The sequence below is a fragment of the Onychostoma macrolepis genome, chromosome 17 (assembly GCF_012432095.1).
Source record: "Onychostoma macrolepis isolate SWU-2019 chromosome 17, ASM1243209v1, whole genome shotgun sequence".
Taxonomy (NCBI): Eukaryota; Metazoa; Chordata; class Actinopteri; order Cypriniformes; family Cyprinidae; genus Onychostoma; species Onychostoma macrolepis.
In genome coordinates this window covers 1,563,703-1,581,406 of record NC_081171.1, presented here as the reverse complement: position 1 = coordinate 1,581,406, position 17,704 = coordinate 1,563,703, and the positions used below count along the sequence as shown (strand labels likewise).

The following is a 17,704-nucleotide window of genomic DNA, read 5'->3' as shown; positions in this document are numbered from 1 at the left end:
GCACACTACCTAGGGGGTGGAGAACCTCCTTGCCCCCCAGAAACCCATTTGGATGGAGACTTGATGGGGCCTTGACTGTTGGGGAGTCAGCCAGAGTGCAGGCCTCTTTTAATGGTCTCACGGCGGAGGCACATTCCCAGCTCTGAGAATTGGAGCAGACACGCCGGCTCCTGTCTTAGCAGCTTTCACTCGGTGCGGTGGGTTTGATACGAGAGCAGAGTGTGTCTCGTTAGCCCGTCTCTGCCACCTGCCCTCATCACAACGAGCCTCGCATCCAAACCACAACTGAGCATGTGATCTATACAAATCAACCCCTCATCATTTAGTGAATGATCTAATACTGGAGTCGATCGGTGACGTCAAGACAGGGTTTCTGACTTTAAATGAGTTGCATTAGCAAAGTCTGAAAACGTCCAACCGATCTCCATTACTTAATTCAACCCCCCCCCCCAAAAAAAAAATTAAATACTGAAATAATGTACACATTAAAATCCCACTGCAAAAAGTGATGCTCTTCCTCAGTGTTTGTCTTGTTTTCCAGTACAAATGTCTTAAAATTCTTAAATCAAGATGCATTGACTAGAGAAGCAAAATGACAGAAAAATAAAGCAAGTTTGATGAAAAATTAGGTTATGGTAAAAAAAAAAAAAAAAAAATCTGCCAGTGGGTTCATAAAAATCATCTTCATTCAAAGGGAAAACGAATTTTAGTACCTCATTAACATATTTGTTCTTGCTTTAAACATAAAATTGCATTGTTTGATTATTCTGTAAGGTATTAACTTGGTCTTAAAATAGAATTAGACCAAATTGCCAAATTCAGCTTTTTAATTGTATTGTAGATATGCAGTACAGTGTAAAAGATTTCAAAATTTTATGTTTATTTATTTATTTTTTTGTGCTGCATTGAAAAAAAGTATTTGGCTCAATTCAGTTGTGAACTGAAAATAATAAATAGATCTCATTTCACTGAGACCTTTGAGACTTTGAGATCTTTATTGAAACTCTAGAAGAGACATGAGAGATTACATTTTTTCAGTAGATTATCTTATAAGCAGGAGAATTAAGACTAAAAGTCTCCATTTGGAGACTAAAAATGAATGCAGACAACAATAGCTCACATCATTTAATGAGATCTGTGACTTTTGCAGACTTTGGCATTTTGGCAAATCCGAGCATGATTTGAGACTTTTCTGAGATTTACTTTTTTCGCTCATGAGAATCATCTAAGAAGCATGAAAACTGAATCTCAGTTGAGATCGTAAAGATCTCATTTGTAACGTCTTTCCTCTGGGATGTCAGTGTTTGTGTGTGAGGGCTAATAATGAACTGAAAGCTCACAAATCCTCTAACAATCTGCTCTTCTGGCAGGTAGCAGATCTGAGTTTCTGCCAGATATCACATTTCCCTCAACTGGCAGGTTCTTCAAGTGAAATATCGCCCTCCATTTCTAAAAGCTAAACATTCACTTTACACCAGTCGTCCGTTAGAGTAATGACGGTAGCTTTGTAATTAACTTCACATCACATTCCAAAACGAGTAGGTTAAGCTGTTTGGGGTTCATCTGAACTTTCTCAGGCCACGAGGAACATTTGAAACGCTTCGTCAGCTTCTAAATATTCAACTTCATTTGTCTGTATGATGAAAACTACGAAAACAACAAGCAAGTTCAACACAATGCAAATAAAAATCAAATCAAACAGTGTAAGAAAACTGTGACTACATTAAATGTTGACTGTAAACAAAGAAGTAAACAAACACATACGCATTAAACAATCTTTATATGCTAAGTGAAACTGATGAGCATAATTCTATTGTTATAGAATTATGTTTTGCTTAAACCTCTGATGATCTTTCCTGGATAAAAGCCCAGGTAACAAATTTAGGTTATAAAAATGTTGTGGGAATATAGTTTTGAAATATTTCTAAAATGTTGAAATGTCCAGTTTTCTTTTAGTGATTAGAATGTTGTTTCAAGGTTACAACAACGTTTCAATGTTCTACTAACTTTATTTTTGCCCAAAATATAACGTTATTTGAATGTTTTTTTTTTAATAGTCTAAGAACGTAAAAGTGTCCAGTTTTCCTGACGTGATTTTACAACGTTACTCTTGGAGTAGACATACAAAAACATTTCTTAGAATGTCCATCAAGTAAAAATAACATCATAAGAATTTTCCAAAAATGTTAATCTCAGAACATTCTCTCAACATTATAACTAATATTTGATAGACATTCTCGTAAATTTATAAGAACATTCCATGAACATCACTTTTAGTGCATTTTGTCCTAACATTTATATATCTTTTTAAAATCGTTATTTAATGTTGTGAGAATGTTCCCTATTAGCTGGGTAAGTTTTATATATTTCACATAATTGGTGTAAAATGATGTAAAAAGTACGTAAGCGCAAATGTGCAATAAAGAAGCCACAATTGTTTTTGCAAAACAGTTTGCATGTTTTAACCTTTTAACTGTGAATGTGCGCTATCCAATTTTTATAATTCACGAACAAAAACATTTTGTAATATGATTTCAATGCACCATTTCCATGGTAATGCAATGTCTGATTTTAAAATAGCTTTCAAAGGATGAATTTTGAGATTTCAATTGATATATTTATCAAAAGCGTGATGGGAAAAAGGCAACAAAGAAAGACTTTTTGTGACAAAGGTCAGAACTAGATTTTTGAGGTGCATTCTTGTCATAATTCTACATAATTTGTAACGTGTAAAACAGTGGTAAAATATCCGTTAAGGAGTCTTAGACCTTTCCAATGATATATACACTGTAAAAAGTGATAAGTTGACTTAACTTAAAAAAATTCAGGAAACCCGTTGCCTTAAAATTATTAAGTAAATAATAATAGTAAAAGAAAAGTTAAGTGAACTTGACAATTCACTTAATTAAAAAAAAAAAAAAATTATATTTACTTAATAATTTTAAGTTAAGTCAATTTATCACTTTTTACAGTGTAGTTTGTTGTGATTAGATTAGGATTTATTTGTTGATGCCCACTGGCTTGGTAAAGATGAAGCGTTGCCTGTCCTGTGCAGTCTAAATGAGCAGAACTATATGAAACGGTTTTAGATTTTAAGGATGATGATTTTCTATGGCGGTCGGGAGTAGGCCCGTAATGTTTTCAGGCTGTATAAACCATGTCTCCGGAACATTGTGTTTGTTAGGTCATTCCCTTAAGCACCCTTCATCCTCACGCTGTTATTCTTTACTATCCCCTCCTCCGTTTGGGATCTACGGATCTTCTGCAACCTTTCACAAATTTCCTGGGCCTCTTTGTAACGGGTCGAGTCCTGCCACCGCATAATGAGGGCTGTTTATTAAACTTGCACACTTGATCCAATTTATGCATTTTTAATTTTTTCAAATAAATCGTTTAATTGTTAAACAAATAGCCTCATTATGCCTCTTCATTTAGTCTCTCCAAGAGTCACATTCAGTTAATACTCTGGCTTAAATAATGCAACAATGTGGTCGCTCTTATGATGTCAGAAAGATTAAAGCATGACTGCTTTCAGTGCATACTTAATAAAATATATACATAATATATATATATATATATACACATATATGGTCAGGTGTCAATTTGATACACACACATCTATATACAATGGAAGTGTCCAAACTGCAAATGGAATCTGAATTAAATATAAACTGTAAAAAAAAACAAAAAAAACACACATTACAGGAGTCAATTATGAAATTTACTAGCAATATCTGAGTGTAAACTATTTCTACACCAAATATTTAAACTTTACCAAACATTAATACATTAAAAGATTCACTCAGTTGACCATGAATATTGATGTTTGAAATGTACATCTACTTTTATGCTCAAATAATAAACATTAAATTTAAATAATGTAAACAAATAATGTAAACATCAACAACTTATTCCAAGTCACTGTGCATGGTATAAGCCGAAGGTGACGTTAATATTAATAAGATCTGTGATAAGAGCTTTATAACGCCATCTGAATGCATTATGAGTTATGAAATGGCAAAATATTTGTTAATGCAAAACACATCTTTATTCAAAGAAAGTTAAAAATAAACATTATATCCTGACACTTAAATGGTTACCGTTGACAGTGTTTGGTAGTTTGGTCTGGTTAGAGCAAGATTTCCCAAGCTGATGAAAAGCTAAAAATTAATTAAATCAAAAAAATAAAAAATGGCAATATATTAATAATTTTAAAATTAAAACAACTGAAATAAAACACTTACAATGAAATGTTTTGTCGTGTGTCCATTAACCAACATCAGAGAGCCGTGAATTAAATTTAAGAAAATATTTTCTTTACAGTAAGAGAATATCTAAGAGGGATGTGGCTTACAAAATGTTTGGGGATTCTTTGTAGTTCCACCAAAATCTATTAGATTTAGTTTTTTTTAGATGACATAGCCTACAGAGATTTTAAAAATTATATTAAACAGACTTCTGAACATGATGTCTACTTATAAATCATGATGCTGATACTCACCAGAGACGAATGACGAACATATCAGGTAAAAACTGAACAATGAAGTTCTCCACGGCTCCATACTAGCCGACTCCGTCCCTCACAAGGCCCCGGCAAATGATGCGTGTGGTCTTCATGTTTGCCAGATCAACAGAAAAGCCACATCAAAAGCAGCTTAAGTTCTCATTTTGAAGATAGAGGCGAATTTTCAAAGATGCTATAAAGACAAATGGGTCACGGAAAAGAAAAGAAAAGAAGCCATAATTGCTAGCATAAAAGAGGCCAAAAATAAGATAAATCGCAGTGAATGTGGCATTTACGATGGTAAGAGATCGTCAGCAGTTTCTTGAGTTTATTGCGTGAAAAAGTCTGAAGTCTACAAGTTTGTGTGTTACTTTCCACACAAATCCAAGGATTGCACATACAACATGCAAAATGCCTCACATCTCTTGCATTCAAAATATCACAAACACATCTCAAATGCAAACATTTGCAAACACCTTTGCCATAATATTAATTCCTGTCAGATTTGTGTGTGTTACATAGAGAATTGTGTGTTGTGTTTTGCAAAAAGTGTTTTATGAAATTCAAAGGCTGAGAATTAGTGTATGGTTTTGCGGATTTGGTGTGTGCTTCTGCTGTTTGAGTGTCAGCTTTCACACTCAACTGTGTAACAAGGAAAGATTTAGTGTGTAAGCAGTTAAAAAAACACTGTAAAGTTAAGAGCCGTTTTTCAGGCCCACACGAGATCTGCACCTGCTCAGAAACGCCCATTATTAATCAAATCATAAAGCTTTGCGTGCTTTATAAATACGTTGGCTCATTATGATGCAAATGCAAAAAATAAAGAATCGCTGCAGATTCGGTCTGCATGGGCCAAAATGAATCCGTGGTACTGAACACACCCATTATAACTGTAATAAAATACATTCTCGTTTTTATTTTACGAGGTGGGATTGATCGTTGGATATTGATGTCAGTTCTGAGACAATTCCGGTGATTTCCCATCTCCATGTTTCCTATTCCCAGCCACATTTTCTTGTACTTAATTGGTGTGTTTTCTTGTTTGTCACTTGCTGATGTAATACTGTGGAGAGAAATTATTTTATGTTCCATGTGAATCGAGCTATCATCCGCCTATTACTTTTCCAGATGAGCTTAACCACAATTCCAGGAACGGCCCCGGTCTGAGGAACATCCCTGTGCTTGGAGAGTTGTGTTCTTGTTTACTGTGTGTGTGTGTGTGTTTCTCATGAATGGAAAGCTTTGAATTGCTGTGGTAATGGAATCTCATTGCCTGGTTATTCCAGTTACTGTGAGTAGCGTGTGAGTTTGAGCAGGACCGTGGAGCGTTTGAGCAAAGTTGGCTACAACTAATTTTGTCTCACTTTCTCATCCAGAGTGGTTCTTGCCTGCTTTTGCTTCAGGGCCCAGATTTTACAGTACACTGGACAGCAATTATTTCTTGTACAAAAACAATGTCTTTAAAATCAAACATTGAAGTTTATTAATATTACCGTTACCGCATTGGCCCAAAAAATATGTGAAATTATTAGTCTAACATGTTTGGTTTTTATATGTCCCTTAAATTGGTCATGCTTTTGGCAGCCATTTTTGGTAGACAACATTTTAGTGGCTTTTTTCTTCAAAACAGCACTGTTATCTTTAAACTTATGTAAGTAAATGGTGATTTTGCGAGATGCTTTTATCCAAAGAGACTTAGAAAAGTAGCCATGTAGTCTTCATAGGCCGTATTTCAGTCAATATTTCATACTTTTTTATTTTCTGACAACAGAAACATATGTAAACGATAAAGATTTATTAGGAATTCAGCTGTATTAAAATACAGTTTGTGAGCTCTGAGAATAGGAGAGCAGCAAACAGATGTAAATGGTTGACGCTGGACAATATGCAAATACGATGCTGTAATGTCATGAATATGCTAATTAGGACATAGTGCCATCTTGGAACGGTTATCTGACTTTAGGCTTTAGCTTTAGACTTTCCATTGGGAGTATTTGGCAAAAGCGATCAACAAACCACATTTATTTAATGTTTTTGAGGAGGTCATATCACACAAGCTGTCTATCCCAGCTGTCAGGGAACGTACGTACAACTTTAACTAACATTTCTTCAAATTTATATAAATGTTAAAACATTCTTAAATAAATGTTTATGGAACGTTCTTATAACTTCATGTATAGTTGATATATGTTCTCATAATTTTGAGAGAAATGCTTTAGAACAACATGATGTTATTTGTACTCGATGAACTAAGAAACGATTTTGTAACCAATAAATATTGGTAGCGCGACAAGAAAACTGGACATTTGAATGTTTTTTTTTTTTAAATGTTAAAAAAATAAATGTTCAAATAACGTTAGATTTTGGGTGAAAAAAAGGAAGTAGAATGTAAGAAACGTTTTTGTAACATTTTTTTTGTAACAACGTTTTTGGACATTTCAACATTTTAGAAAAGTTTCTAAACAATGTCCAACGTTCTAAATATTTTCATAACTAAATTTGTTACTTGGGACATTGGCATCGGTTTAATTTTACAGGCTGATTAAACAAATTTGTGGCAAAATGCTATGGTTTGATTGGACACATGACTTTTGATCATGTTACACGTTTGAATCATATTTGCGTTTAACGCTTTCCTTCTGTCCAGATCTGCCTTTTTTGGGTCTTGAACCAACTGATCTAACTATCTCAGAGGGCTTAATAAAGATATGCATAAAAGTGCATAATAATTATGTCAGTTTAGGCTCAGATCCACCAGAACTAAACTAAATCTTAACAAACCCACTAATCGACTAGTTGGTTGACGGACGTATTCTTGACCTACTGATATATGTTTGTAATTGCAGAAATGGCTTTTGCTGTAGACGTCAATCAAACGTGTTTGGGATCTCTGACAGATCAGACTGGTTCGTTTGAAAAATTGATGAGAAACAAACTAGCGTTATTGAAGCAATGTGCAGTTGATTTGTTTGTAGTCCGGGGAATTTCACTGTGAAGCTCTTGGAAGAACTTAGTCCGTCTGTGATTGTTATTGGTCTACAGTCTCTCTTTCACATAAACCCTCTTTGCTCGAGGGCCTACAGGTAAAAGATGCGTGTGAACGGACACTTTTCATGCCTGTATGTTTGTTTATGAGGGTGTGTTGGTGCATTTATGAGCTCCTGCTCTTTCATGGCAAGGAAAAACATTTAAACTACAATCTTGCAAACATTTAGATTATAGATTCAGCCTTCAGTGACCGTTTTTGCTCTGCCATCAACTGGATTTTGATTTTTAGGCAGGCTTTATTGCTGCCCCATTAAATCATTTTAAACTAATTAATAAATTAATATTATAACTAATAGATAACTAATATAAACAGTGTTGAGGAAAGTTACATTTAAAATGCATTACAATATTGCGTTACTCCCTAAAAAAGTGACTAATTACATTACTTGGTTACTTTTTATGGAAAGTAATGTGTTACGTTACTTTGCAATTCCTTTTTAAATCTGGGGCAATCAATTTATTTTAGCTACATGTAAAACAAATTTTGCTGAAAGTTAGTCAACTAAATTTGTTTATTTAAATGTAGCTAAAATAAATGGATTGCAACCACTTACCTTAAAAAAAAATTCTGGCATTCTGGATTGCATGAAGAATAGAGGAGAAAGTTCAACACTCTTCAACAATGAAACACAAATGGTACGTTTATCTGAAGTCATTAGTACGGTTGAATTGCATCATGGAAAGTCAGCAGCAAAGACATTGCTGAATAAAATAGGTTTAAATACATAAAGGATATGTGTGTTATTTAACATTTAATTTGCAGGTTTGCGTCATATTCTGAGTTTGGATTTCACTGTTTTTATTCATTTTGTGGAATACTGAATCTGTTTTTGTGCAATTGAGATGAACAAATTTCTTGCAAATTAAAAAGTATTGCATTACTTTACTAGTTACTTGAATCTGATTACGTAACTCGCATGACCTGTAATGCGTTACCCTCTAAAAAGTTAATAGATTGTGTAATATTTCCCCGTGAGATCTTGAATAGACACTGATCACAACACTATGCACACTAGTGTTGATTGACTTAACAAGCACCAGTGTAATGTTCACACATTTTCCAGAAGTCACTCATGTCTTACACCATCTCTGCTCTGGTTTAAATCACTTTAAATGTGTATAAGAGTGTGTATTTTGGCTTTCTAAATCAGGAAAAACTCTAAAATGTAGACGCTTCCCAGAAAGCTGCTTTATCTGCCTCCTGCAGCTGCAAAATAACTGTATACTATTGCACATCTATCTATTAAGCTGTCGGGCTCATTGGCTTCAGTCTTTTGGACTGAAAAAGCCACTACCCATGGGAATTGCCTCATCATCTGTAAGCGGAGGAGTGATTTAGGGCAACACGGATGTGTGATAATTCTCAGAACAGAAGTGTTGAGTCACTGCGTTTTGGCACCGCGTTCCTGCTGTTTTTGGCAAGCGTTTGCATGACTGGCATTGCTTCGCGCTACCAAAGATAGCTTTTCCAAGCTTGTCATATGCTGCCTTAAAGTCGTCTTAGGATGTTCCAACTCACGAGTTGAGAAATTTTAATTAAGATATTGGTCAGAATATATTGAATGCGGTGGAACATTTCATGTTTCTAGTATAATAAAATAATGAACAAAGGTTATGCACTAGGCGTTTTTGTATTTGTTTTTTTCCATGTATATTTTATTGTTCTTAAGCAGATGGTTTTGTGACATAAATCATTAAAATATGCTGAGTTTCAGCAAACTTTACAGCATAATCAACAGGGTAATTTACAAATTGTAGGCAACATTTGACATTCATAATAACAGCTTAAAATGATCTATCAATTAGCATAACGAAGTAAATGCTGATAAAACAAAACTGTAAGTCATAAGTATGTCATCTTTGAACTTTGAATATGATGTGGTCTCTTGCTGGTTGCTTTAAGTCCTATCCTTGAGAGCTTTTGGAAAATTAATTCACTGTATTCCCACTTGATTTTAAACTGACTCGACAGTGTTCACACGTTTTACACATTTCTTTCTCTTGAGCTTTCTCTAAGCACCGTAAGGTTTGTGTGCATTCTGTTCGAGAATTAATAATGATGCTCGGCTCTGCAAGTGCATAAGTAATGCACATATACTTTAAAGATTACATGCAGTAGCAATTATAATAATTTGAATATGATAGATTTATATAATCTAGTGTTGTTGCGGGGTCTCGTTAGTTCAGATGTCCGTTTGCAGAGCATGTGAGTCCAGATGAGAAGGGAGGATGTTTTCTTTGATTGATGGTTTGAAACGCAGCCATCAATGTTTTCATTTTTTAAAATGTGCATCTGTCCAAAACAACACAATTGTTAGCTTCATATCATCTGCTGTGTGTTTGCATAAAGTGATTCTCATGAAACTTGTCAAACGTGTCCAGCTCATATTTCACCTCAAAACTTTTTGTAGTATTTGTTGTACTGGCTTAAACAAAAAGTATTGTAATGCAAAATGTTTCTCTTTATTTTGAGTTGAAATATGACCCTTCCGTGAGAGTCACTCATCTGTGTGTGAGGTCAAAACAGAGGTGAAAACGTCTGATGGTACAATTTGTGTTTTTTTTTTTTTTAAAGCCGAACCCTCAGCAAATTTAGAGGCCAACGATGGGGGCATCCTGGAGAACGACCGTTTTTCAATGGGGAGGTTTATCAAAAAGACATGTCTCGTGAGTGTGCGTTTGCGTGTGTGGTTCGCAGTAAATCAGGGGCATGTACTGTGGCTACCCTGCGTGGCCCATAACACCCTGGCCCCCCTCCAGAGCGCTGCGGTGTCATGACAGGAAGCGAGAGAGGAAAGCAGCGTGTGTCTGCTATGAATTAACTAGTGTAAATGTAAGACTCCCTCTGAGACTCCCTCCGCTGCTCCGCCGCGCATGTGGGCCACAAAGCAGCTTTGCACGTTTTTATGCGTGTGTGTGAAAAGGTGCTACGGAAAAGTAAATTAGTAAATACATTTAGACCTCTAATTTACATGACCAACAAGCAGCGTTTTATTAATATGTGTGTGCTTTTGTACAGCAAACCAGCAGATGTGGCCAGCAAAGTGTGACTGTGTTTGGAGCAACTTAGTGAGCATGCATATAAATATTTAATTTAATGAAATACACACTGTTAAAATACATTTTATTTACATCGATAAAAACAGTTTTAAGTCACATTTATGAATCATTTTTCAACATCTTTTTAAAAATTACAGGCTTATGAAAACTCGTAGATCAAACAGAAGAATTAAACATTTGATTAAGTCAATATTAAACATGGCATTTATCTTGCTTTTCCTTTGTTTATTTACTTAAAGCAATTGCTCTTTTAATGACCAGAGGTTTATATATATGGGAATTTTTAAAAGTAGCACATTTTAAAATAGATTTAAGCACACATCTCTCACATATAAAACCCTGCTGACACAATTTTTATTCCTTTTGGCCCTTTTCCTTTGGTTACTTTTGATTTCAAAACATTTAGATTTAGTCATACATTAATCTACACTTGTATATAGTGAACTATATTTATAATCTGAAGTTCAGTGTTGCTAAATATGAAGTACATACCTTATTCTGCATAGTGTAATATATCAGAGACAGTCGGTTTGAAAGCACACACGTTCATTTATTCTTCATTAAATACGCTTCCTCTGGGTTTGGCAGAGATTTTATAACCAAATGGCTTCAGTGTTAAGCCATACGAGCAGTTTAAACTCAAGTCCTGTGATGGGTCGTTCTCGAAAGTTAGTTGGTGGATTAACATGGCAGCGATCAGGAAAACTTCCACTTTTGCGATCTGATCACCAATGCATCGTCTCTTCCCGATAGAGAAGATCATCACGCTGTTGGTCAGGTCTTTATCCAGAGCTCCGGTCTCGTCTAGGAATCTCGACGGGTTGAAGATGTGAGGATCCTGCCACTTTTGAGGGTCGTGATTGACGGACCATTGATTGATGAACACCACGGTGTCTTTGGGGATGTGGAGACCTTCGATGGTGACGTCTGAGGTGGTGGAGTGCGGTATGGTGACGGGGACGAAGCTGGTGTAACGCATTGTTTCGTAGATGAAGGCATCCAGGTAGGCCAGGTTGCTCTTGTCTTCAATTGATGGGAGTCTGTCACGACCTACTACTTTATCAATCTGCTCTTGGAGTTTGGTTTGGATTGATGGGTGTTTGACCAGTAGAAGCAGCATCCAGTGCAATGCAGTGGAGACGGTATCCAGACCTGCTCCAATGAGATCAGAAACCGTACCTTCAGTATGAGCCTCGGTCAAGCCCGTCTCCGTGTCTGCATGATCAATCACGCCAATAAAGGCATCACTCATGTCTCTTGTGACCTCAGGGTCGTAGCTTTGCCTGTGCTCCACCACTTTACCTTTGACAAACGTGAAGAAGTCGTTGTTGAGGTCTTTGAAGCTCTGAAAAACGCTCCTCACAGGATTGGGAAAAGCTTGCAACCAAGGCATGACATCCACCAAACTTCCAGCTCCTACGGTTTCGCCAAACTTGCTCACTTTGCTCAAGAGAGTCCTGAATTCTAGGTCGTCGTGTCCATAACGTTTCCCAAAACAAAGTGCGCAGATGATGTTAGCAGCCGCGACTGTGAGTTCACGAGATGGATTGAAGTATTGGTTGTTTGAACTCAATCTCAAAAACATTTCAATCAGTTCCTCGGCTTCAGCTGCGATGTGCTTCTCGAAGGACTTTTTCGTTTGGCTGTTCGCAGAAGAGAAGGCACGAATGGTGGCCTGTGCGATCTTCCGATGATTCTTCCATTGCTTGCTGTAGCTGGTGAACGTCATGCTCGTCCCGCCGGAAACCGACTGGAAGGACACAAAGTTCGGTCTGCCTGCAAACTCGGTGCTGTGTTGAAGCAACGCCTTGCGTATGGCAGATTCTCCATTGAGAACCACTATGTCACTGCTGCCCAGTCTAATCTGGTACACGTTTCCGTACCTCTTTGCCAACTTGGAGAAGGTGATGTGGGGCATTTGGCCGAGTTGCATGGCGTTACCCACAAGCGGCCAAGCGAAGGGCCCTGGAAGCCTCTTTTTGAGAGTAAGGTTCCTGACCCAGAAACAAGCCTCCAGACAGCATAGGAAGATGAAAGATGCAATGAGGGCCGGCTGGATTTGTCCGCTCCATTCCTTAAGAATGCTACTGCCCTTCATGCCGAACTCTGTGTCTGAAAGCGCCATGGTATTCTGAAGCTCTAAAGGTTTGTTTTTGTATAAATTGCAAGTGTTTTAGTAACTCCCCATCTTGAATGGCGAGAAAGAAAGAATTTGAGAACCCTGCTGGTTTCGGTCCTCTTTGGCTGTGGGGTTACAGGAAGACGGGTCAGGGTTTGCGGAGCTGCTGTGTCTATCCAGAGATGGCCAATTTAGACGAATGCAGATTTCAGCCTTGACACTGTGTTATATATCTCTAGAGTAGGAGGAGTTTGGGCCACAGGTTCGTTTTCTTTCCCCCTGACTCTCTCTGACTCTCCACCCATTACGGCCGGACAGCAGATGCGTGGACACATATTGGACTCCCAACATGTTCTTGAGCCATCTACAGATGCATAGCGCTTTAGACAAGTGCATATCAGTGTGCATATTGCATGAGATAGTTTCATTTATTTGAAAGAATTAAGAGCATTTTTGCAGTACATTAATGTTTAAACTGTAAATAGATGCAATGTTGAACTGGAAGTTAGTCAGCATTGTATTTGTTTGTGGTTAGTGGATCTTAGTTGTTTCTTTACACATGTGGTTCCTCTGCTAAGACACTTGTGTGAACTTGAGGAGAAAGCACATTGAGACTTCAAACATGATGAAGAAAAGTGAGCATGAGTGAGATGTTCCTCACTGCAGCATTTGAAATGTACTTACAGATGCTTGCTTTTATAGTTTATATAATTCATTCAAATGTTGTTTTATTGAGTTGTTTAAATGCATTTTGGTGGCACTATATCTGTGTGTATGACAGAGTAAGAGAATAACATAGGCTAAATGGATGTGGCCCTTCATTTAATGATGGCTGTTGCTTTCTATATATTTTTAAGAGATCTTTTTTATTATTTGTCTTACCATAAAGTGCTGAAATGTCTGAGAAAAATGAATGAAACCATAAAAATGCTGTCGTTTTACTTTTTACAGAATACATTGTCTAACATATATGAGCTCTGTTTGTCTGCTCTAATTGGTGTGATTTCATTTTGTTTGGAATCCACAATGTGATGCCAGCTGAATGCTAGTGAAATCAAGTCACTTGAGGAATTCAGTCTGTAAACTCGTGAAAGGTTTTTTTTTTTAATCCATCAGAAAAAGAACAGATACAAACAATGGAGTTAAATATGTACCATGAGAGTGCATTTATCATGAGCTGTAGTTAGAATAATGACTGTTGTATAAATTTAATAAGATAATTTGACTTTAAAGATGTGGCTTTACAGAAATATCTCAGAAACTGAACGCAAACAGAAATATTGGCCATAAAACTAACAAATAGGGATATATAGAGACAATATAAGTGAAGACAGATGCAGACCATTCAGACAGTAAATTTGGATGCCAAGCTGGTTTAGTCTGATGTGATTTTTTTTTTTCAAACTTTCATATTTGATTGTGTGTAGAATGTATTTATGTGCATGTATTTTCTTATAAAATGCGAATCATGTTGAGGGTCAAAACAGAAAGAGACGGAGTGCATCTTCACAGGTTGTAAAACAACACTTTATTTATTCCTCTTGTAGCTTATTTTCCAATAGTAAAAAGAACACATATTTAAAACAATACCTGAACATTAAAAAAAATATATATATTTTTTTCTTCAAAAGCTGTATTTCTGAATACATGCACTTCAGTTACAGAGCTTGCAAAACATTCAGTGTAAACATTTATCATAATAAATGCAATGTGATATAGGAGTACAACTTGAGATAGTAGCTTTGATTTATACTGGTGGTTTTATACATGATTTTGAGGATTTGCTTTGAGCATGTGGGAGAACCTTCAAAATGACACAATGAGGAAGCGGATAGTTCATCCAGCATGATGCTAAAGACTTCATTGGGTGATTCTCTGAGCAATAGAACAGACTCAGCAAAGCATTGATTGCAAATTGGCATGTCGCTAAAACTACTGTTATTTTAACAAATGACCCTTGTAACCTTTTTTTAAGAATCTCAAATTTATATGCATTTTTATAAAGAATATAATTTGTATAAACAGTTGTATAATGGGTATAAATAAATGCTTAAAAATGCCTAATACTTAAAATACCTGAAGTACATAATCACATTGTTATACAGTTTTATGCAAGCATAATTAAATGCACTGCGATGCCAAATCTGAGTCTCATAGGAAGTAAAAGTTCTCCAACAGCTGCTGCCCATTAACATGACTCAACACGATCTACAGACAATTGCATAATATTACATAATAATTGATATGTCTACAGTGATAGTAGCTTAGCATTGGACCATAAACGTTTCATATTGCAGTCCTTCTAACATTATTTTGAAGCATAGATGGTGTTTTATAAACATAAAGCAATTAAAACATTACTGTGAAGAGCTGAAGAATCTCTTCAGTTACCTGACAACATATCCTATGGATGTGAATGAATCAGTTCATTGATATACAATTACTAAACAGCATTCAGTGCAGCTTTACTAATACTCATTATGTGGAATACATTTGTAATATGTTCAGTCTCTGCTGGCCTTTAGTCACAATAGCAAGCTGGTTATTTATTTATACTCATGCCGGCGATACCAAGCCAAAAAGTTTTCCTCTGAGCTTCGCCGAGATTGTGTAATGGAGCGGCTTCAGTGTTAAACCATAAGAGCAGTCCATGGAGAGATCCTGAGAGGGGTTGCTCTCAAACGAGTACTGGTGCAAAAGGATGGCAGAGAACAGAAAAACTTCCACTTTGGCAATCTGATCACCAATGCATCTTCTCTTACCTGTCGAGAAGATCATCACGCTGTTGGTCAGGTCTTTATCCAGAGCTCCGGTCTCGTCTAGGAATCTCGACGGGTTGAAGATGTGAGGATCCTGCCACTTTTGAGGGTCGTGATTGACGGACCACTGGTTGATGAACACCACTGTGTCTTTGGGGATGTGGAGACCTTCGATGGTGACGTCTGAGGTGGTGGAGTGCGGTATGGTGACGGGGACGAAGCTGGTGTAGCGCATAGTTTCGTAGATGAAGGCATCCAGGTAGGCCAGGTTGCTCTTGTCGTCTATTGATGGGAGTCTGTCACGACCTACTACTTTATCAATCTGCTCTTGGAGTTTGGTTTGGATTGATGGGTATTTGATTAAAAGCAGAAGTATCCATTGCATGACTGTTGACACTGTGTCTTGTCCTGCACCGATTAAATCTGTGACTGTAGACTCAACAAAGTCTTTAGTCAGCATGCTATCTTTCCCATGCTCAATTACGCCAATGATTGCATCGCTCATGTCACGGGTGACCTCAGGGTCGTACGTGTCTCTATGCTGCACCACTTTGTCCTTCACATAAGCAAAGAACTCTTCATTAAGTAGCTTGAAGTTTCGATAAACACTTCGGACTGGATTCGGAAACGACTGCAGCCAAGGCATGACGTCCACCAGGCTTCCAGCACCAACGGTTTCGCCAAACTTATCCACTCTTCTAAGAAGAGTCCTGAACTCGGGATCGTCGTGGCCGTAGCGTTTCCCAAAGCAAAGCGCGCACATTACGTTTGCGGCTGCGACGGTGAATTCATTAGAAGGATTGAAGTGTCGCCCGTCGGCACTGAGCCTTAGAAACTTCTGGACCAGATCCATGGCTTCGCCCACAACGTGTTGTTCGAATGTCTTTTTGGTTTGAGTGTTTGCCAACGAGAATGCTCTCAAAGTTGTCTGCGCTACTTTCCGATGCACCTTCCACTGTTTGCTGTAACTGCTGAACACCACGCTCCGACCGCCGGAAATCATCTGAAAGGACACAAAGTTCGGCCTCCCGGCAAATTCAGTGCTGTGTTCAATGAGCGCCTTGCGTATAGCTGCGTCTCCGTTCAGAACCACAATGTCGCTTCGCCCGAGTCGGATCTGGTAGACGTTTCCATACTTCTTCGCCAGCTTGGAGAAGGTGATGTGTGGCATTTGTCCCAGCTGCATGGCGTTGCCCACCAAGGGCCAGGCGAACGGACCTGGGAGCCTTTTCTTGATCGTGAGATTTCTGACCCAAAGACAGGCCTCCAGGAAGAAGAGGATGATGAAGGATGCTATCAAAGCCGGCTGAACCTGTCCGCCCCATTCCTTCATGATGCTGCTGCTCTCAAACTCAGCTTCAGTCAGAGCCATTCTTCTGATGCACTTTTATTCTTCTGATGAGATACTGTTCAAATAATGTTCACGTTAAGTGCTATATAGAGAGAGAAATATAAGCATCCATTTAAAAGAATAATTAATCTATTTCTTCTTTTTGAATGCAAAATTAATGTAAACTAACTCTCTCAGTTGCCAGTTTGGTATGTTTTAATTTAATCTGCATGCACTGATTTAGAGTTTTCTACTCTCTTTAATTTTCCAGGTTAAGCTGACAGGGTTTTGTGAGCTGCTTGGTTGGATCCATGTCTTTTATATATGTTTGCAGCACAGGGGGCAGGACCCGATGATAGTCTCACTCCTCCCATTGTGGAAGCCGCAGGGACTCCGTTAGAAGGTCTGAACGTCTGGCTGCAGCCGAACACGGAGATCCAAGTGCGCAACTGGTTCTGCTCAGCGGGAAAACGTCTGAAATAGTGCGTAAATCATCTTTGTTTTATTTGCACGCGCTCTGTGCGGGGTATTTCTGATCATCGTTGCGGAGATGCATACAACTAAAGTGTGCAAAACTCTTGCGGTTTGTGGCAGTCATCATATTGTGATAAACTCAAATGGAGTGATGCATTAAACGTTTTATGTTGCTGCAGCTGAACTCGTTGCATCCCCATTATTTTTTGACGCGCGGTTTCTAGTCGTTTGCGCACTCTTGTAATCGTTATTTCTGCTCTGGTTTGCACAGGATTACGAAAATGTTATTTTAAGCTTGATGCAATCATCGACGGCATCGCAGACTTCAGACTTTTGTCTTGGGGAATGTTTTGTAATTAAAAAAGACACTCTGTTTTGCAGACCCACTTTACATAAACCCTAAAAATGGA

The 17,704-nt window shown here is 37.6% G+C and overlaps 2 protein-coding genes across 2 annotated transcripts; both read right to left on the bottom strand.

Moving 5' to 3' along the window:
• Positions 1-10,659: 10,659 nt before the first annotated feature.
• Positions 10,660-12,918, bottom strand: LOC131522653 (cytochrome P450 1B1). The gene has a single exon (XM_058748274.1). It carries the CDS (start codon positions 12,735-12,737, stop codon positions 11,163-11,165), a length of 1,575 nt encoding a protein of 524 aa, XP_058604257.1. The 5' UTR covers positions 12,738-12,918; the 3' UTR covers positions 10,660-11,162.
• Positions 12,919-13,878: 960 nt separating this feature from the next.
• Positions 13,879-17,128, bottom strand: LOC131522652 (cytochrome P450 1B1-like). The gene has a single exon (XM_058748273.1). The coding sequence runs from the start codon at positions 16,860-16,862 to the stop codon at positions 15,288-15,290; it is 1,575 nt and encodes a 524-aa protein (XP_058604256.1). The 5' UTR covers positions 16,863-17,128; the 3' UTR covers positions 13,879-15,287.
• Positions 17,129-17,704: the final 576 nt, after the last annotated feature.

Coding starts and splice junctions, on each gene's coding strand:
- LOC131522652 (XM_058748273.1), bottom strand. CDS start 16,862: ATGGCTCTGACTGAAGCTGAGTTTGAGAGCAGCAGCATCATGAAGGAA.
- LOC131522653 (XM_058748274.1), bottom strand. CDS start 12,737: ATGGCGCTTTCAGACACAGAGTTCGGCATGAAGGGCAGTAGCATTCTT.